This window comes from Eimeria necatrix, genomic scaffold (genome assembly GCF_000499385.1).
Source record: "Eimeria necatrix Houghton genomic scaffold, Enh_scaff557, whole genome shotgun sequence".
In the NCBI taxonomy this organism is placed as follows: Eukaryota; Apicomplexa; class Conoidasida; order Eucoccidiorida; family Eimeriidae; genus Eimeria; species Eimeria necatrix.
Genome location: NW_013654422.1, coordinates 1 through 2,500, shown reverse-complemented (window position 1 = coordinate 2,500; position 2,500 = coordinate 1). Strand labels below are relative to the sequence as shown.

General features: G+C 50.9%; 1 protein-coding gene across 1 annotated transcript; it reads left to right on the top strand.

Annotated features, from left to right (window-relative positions):
• Positions 1-194: 194 nt before the first annotated feature.
• ENH_00062660 (hypothetical protein) lies at positions 195-1,115 on the top strand (the record flags this gene model as incomplete). The annotated part of the gene is made up of 2 exons (XM_013582077.1): positions 195-597; positions 1,021-1,115. 2 exons carry the CDS (start codon positions 195-197, stop codon positions 1,113-1,115), a joined length of 498 nt encoding a protein of 165 aa, XP_013437531.1.
• Positions 1,116-2,500: the final 1,385 nt, after the last annotated feature.

Genomic DNA, 2,500 nt, shown 5'->3' with positions numbered 1-2,500 from the left:
TTTGCTGCTGCTGCTGCTGCTGCAGCTGCTGCTGCAGCAGCAGCAGCAGCGAATTAAAGAAAAAACATATCCAAAAGTACTCTTTGAGGAGCTTTCAAGATTCTTAGATGGTGAAGCAGAAGGGTTTCTTAAACATCTGTGGCAGCAGAAGCAGCAGCAGCAGCTGCTGCTGTTTGACAAGTCCGGCTCAAAAAATGATCAAGACGCTGCTGCTGCTGCTGCTGCTGCAGCAGCAGCAGCAGCAGTTTTCAAAATTCCTAGACGAGAAGCTGAGGGTTTCCTTAAAGGTTTGTGGCAGCAGCTGTTTTTCGAGCAAATCCGGCTTAAAAGGTGATCCTACAGCAGCAGCAGCAGCAGCAGCAGCAGCAGCAGCAGCAGCAGCAGCAGCAGCATACAAGAGAAGCCTCTTTGGAGGGGATTTTCCAGATTCCTGGATGATGAAGCAGAAGAATTCCTTAAACATCTCTGGCAGCTGCTGCTCTTCGCGCAAATCGGACTCAAAGAGTGATTCTCCTGCTGCTGCTGCTGCAGCTGCTGCTGCTGCAGCAGCTGCTGCTGCAGCAGCTGCTGCTGCTGCAGCTGCTGCAGCGGGGGCTGGTAGCTGCTGCAGGTGCTGGGATGGGTAGGGGTGGGGAGGTTAGCAACGACGGCAGAGGATGCAGCAGCAGCAGCAGCAGCAGCAGGGACATGAACAGAGTTTGCTGCTGCTGCTGCTGCTGCTGCTGCTGTTGTTGCTGCTGTTCGTGTTGGGTGCTGCTGCAAGCGGGAGGAGCAGCAGCAGCGCCTGCTGCTGCTGCTGCTCCTGCTGCTGCTGCTGGAGTAGACTTCACGGTTTTGCTGCGAAGCACTCCACCGCGCTCGGTTTGCTGCGTTGCAGCAGCAGCAGCAGCAGCAACAGCAGCAGCAGCAGCAGCTGCTGCTGCTGCTGCTGCAACAGAGTAAAAGTAAACAAATACATTTATACGCTTGGACACTTTTTTGCATTTATTTATTTTCCGATTATTCACTTCTTTACTTCAGGGCCTATCTTCTGCCCACAGCAGCAGCAGCAGCAGCAGCAGCAGCAGCAGCAACTGCAGGAGCAGCAGCAGCAGCAACTGCAGCAGCATCAGTAGCAGCAACTGCAGCAGCAGCAGCAGCAGCAACTATTTCGGGTCGCTTGCTTGGCGGTCGAATTCTCTTTTGTTCGTTCTTTTTCATTTACGATTTTATTTATTTATTTATTTATTTATTTATTTATTTATTTATTTATTTATTTATTTTTATTTCTTTTTTATTTATTATTTAATTTATTTATTTATTCAATTATTCATTAATATATTAAATATTTTATTTATTATTCATTTATTACTCCACTGCCTCCTATCCTGCGCAGCTTCTCTGTACTTTCCTGCTGCTGCTGCTGCTGCTGCTGCTGCTGCTGCCGCTGCTGCTGCTGCTGCTGGGCTTTCTCTGCGCAGCAAATGAAGATGGATTATTTCTTTTGGTTCCAAATCAAAAATTAAAAGTCCCTCCACTCCCCACACCTCACTTCCCCACAGCTAGCTAGCTAGCTACCTAGCTAGCTGCTGGCTAGCTAGCTAGCTAGCCAGCTAGCTAGCTAGCTAGCTAGCTAGCTAGCCTGCCAGCCACCCTCCCACCCAGCTAGCTTGCCAGCCAGCTACCTAGCTAGCCACCCACCCACCCAGCTGGCTAGCTAGCTAGCTAGCTAGCCACCCTGCTAGCTAGCTAGCTAGCTAGCTAGCTAGCTAGCTAGCCACCCTGCTAGCTAGCTAGAGCTAGCCACCCTGCTAGCTAGCTAGCTAGCTAGCTAGCTAGCCACCCTGCTAGCTAGCTAGCTAGCTAGCAAGCCACCCTCCCACCCAGCTAGCTCCCCAGCTAGCCACTCTCCCACGCCCGCACCGACGCCCCCAGCTAGCTAGCTAGCTAGCCAGCTAGCTAGCTAGCTAGCCAGCTAGCTAGCTAGCCAGCTAGCTAGCTAGCCACTGCCTCCCCCTCCAATCAACAAAGAGTCCATCGAGTCTCCAGTCTTCACCGCTCCCATCTGGCAAATATTCTCTCCAGTTCCTTCTCCCACCCACCCAGCTAGCTAGCTAGCTAGCTAGCTAGCTAGCTCCACAACTAGCCACACTCAGACGCTCATTCTCACGCAGCTAGCTAGCTAGCTAGCTAGTCAATAAGAAGCTCATCCAATCTCCAGTCCTCGAAGCTTCCATCCGGGAGATATCTTCTGATTAAAAACGGCAAAGTTTTTTGTCGAGGTTCCTTTTCGGCTAGCTAGCTAGCTAGCTAGCTCCACAACTAGCCACCCTCAGAAGCTCATTCTCACGCAGCTAGCTAGCTAGCTAGCTAGCTAGCTAGTCAATAAGAAGCTCATCCAGTCTCCAGTCCTCGAAGCTGCCATCCGGGAGATATCTCCGGATTAAAAAGGGCAAAGTTTTTTGTCGAAGTTCTTTTTCGGCTAGCTAGCTAGCTAGCTAGCTAGCTCCTCAACTAGCCT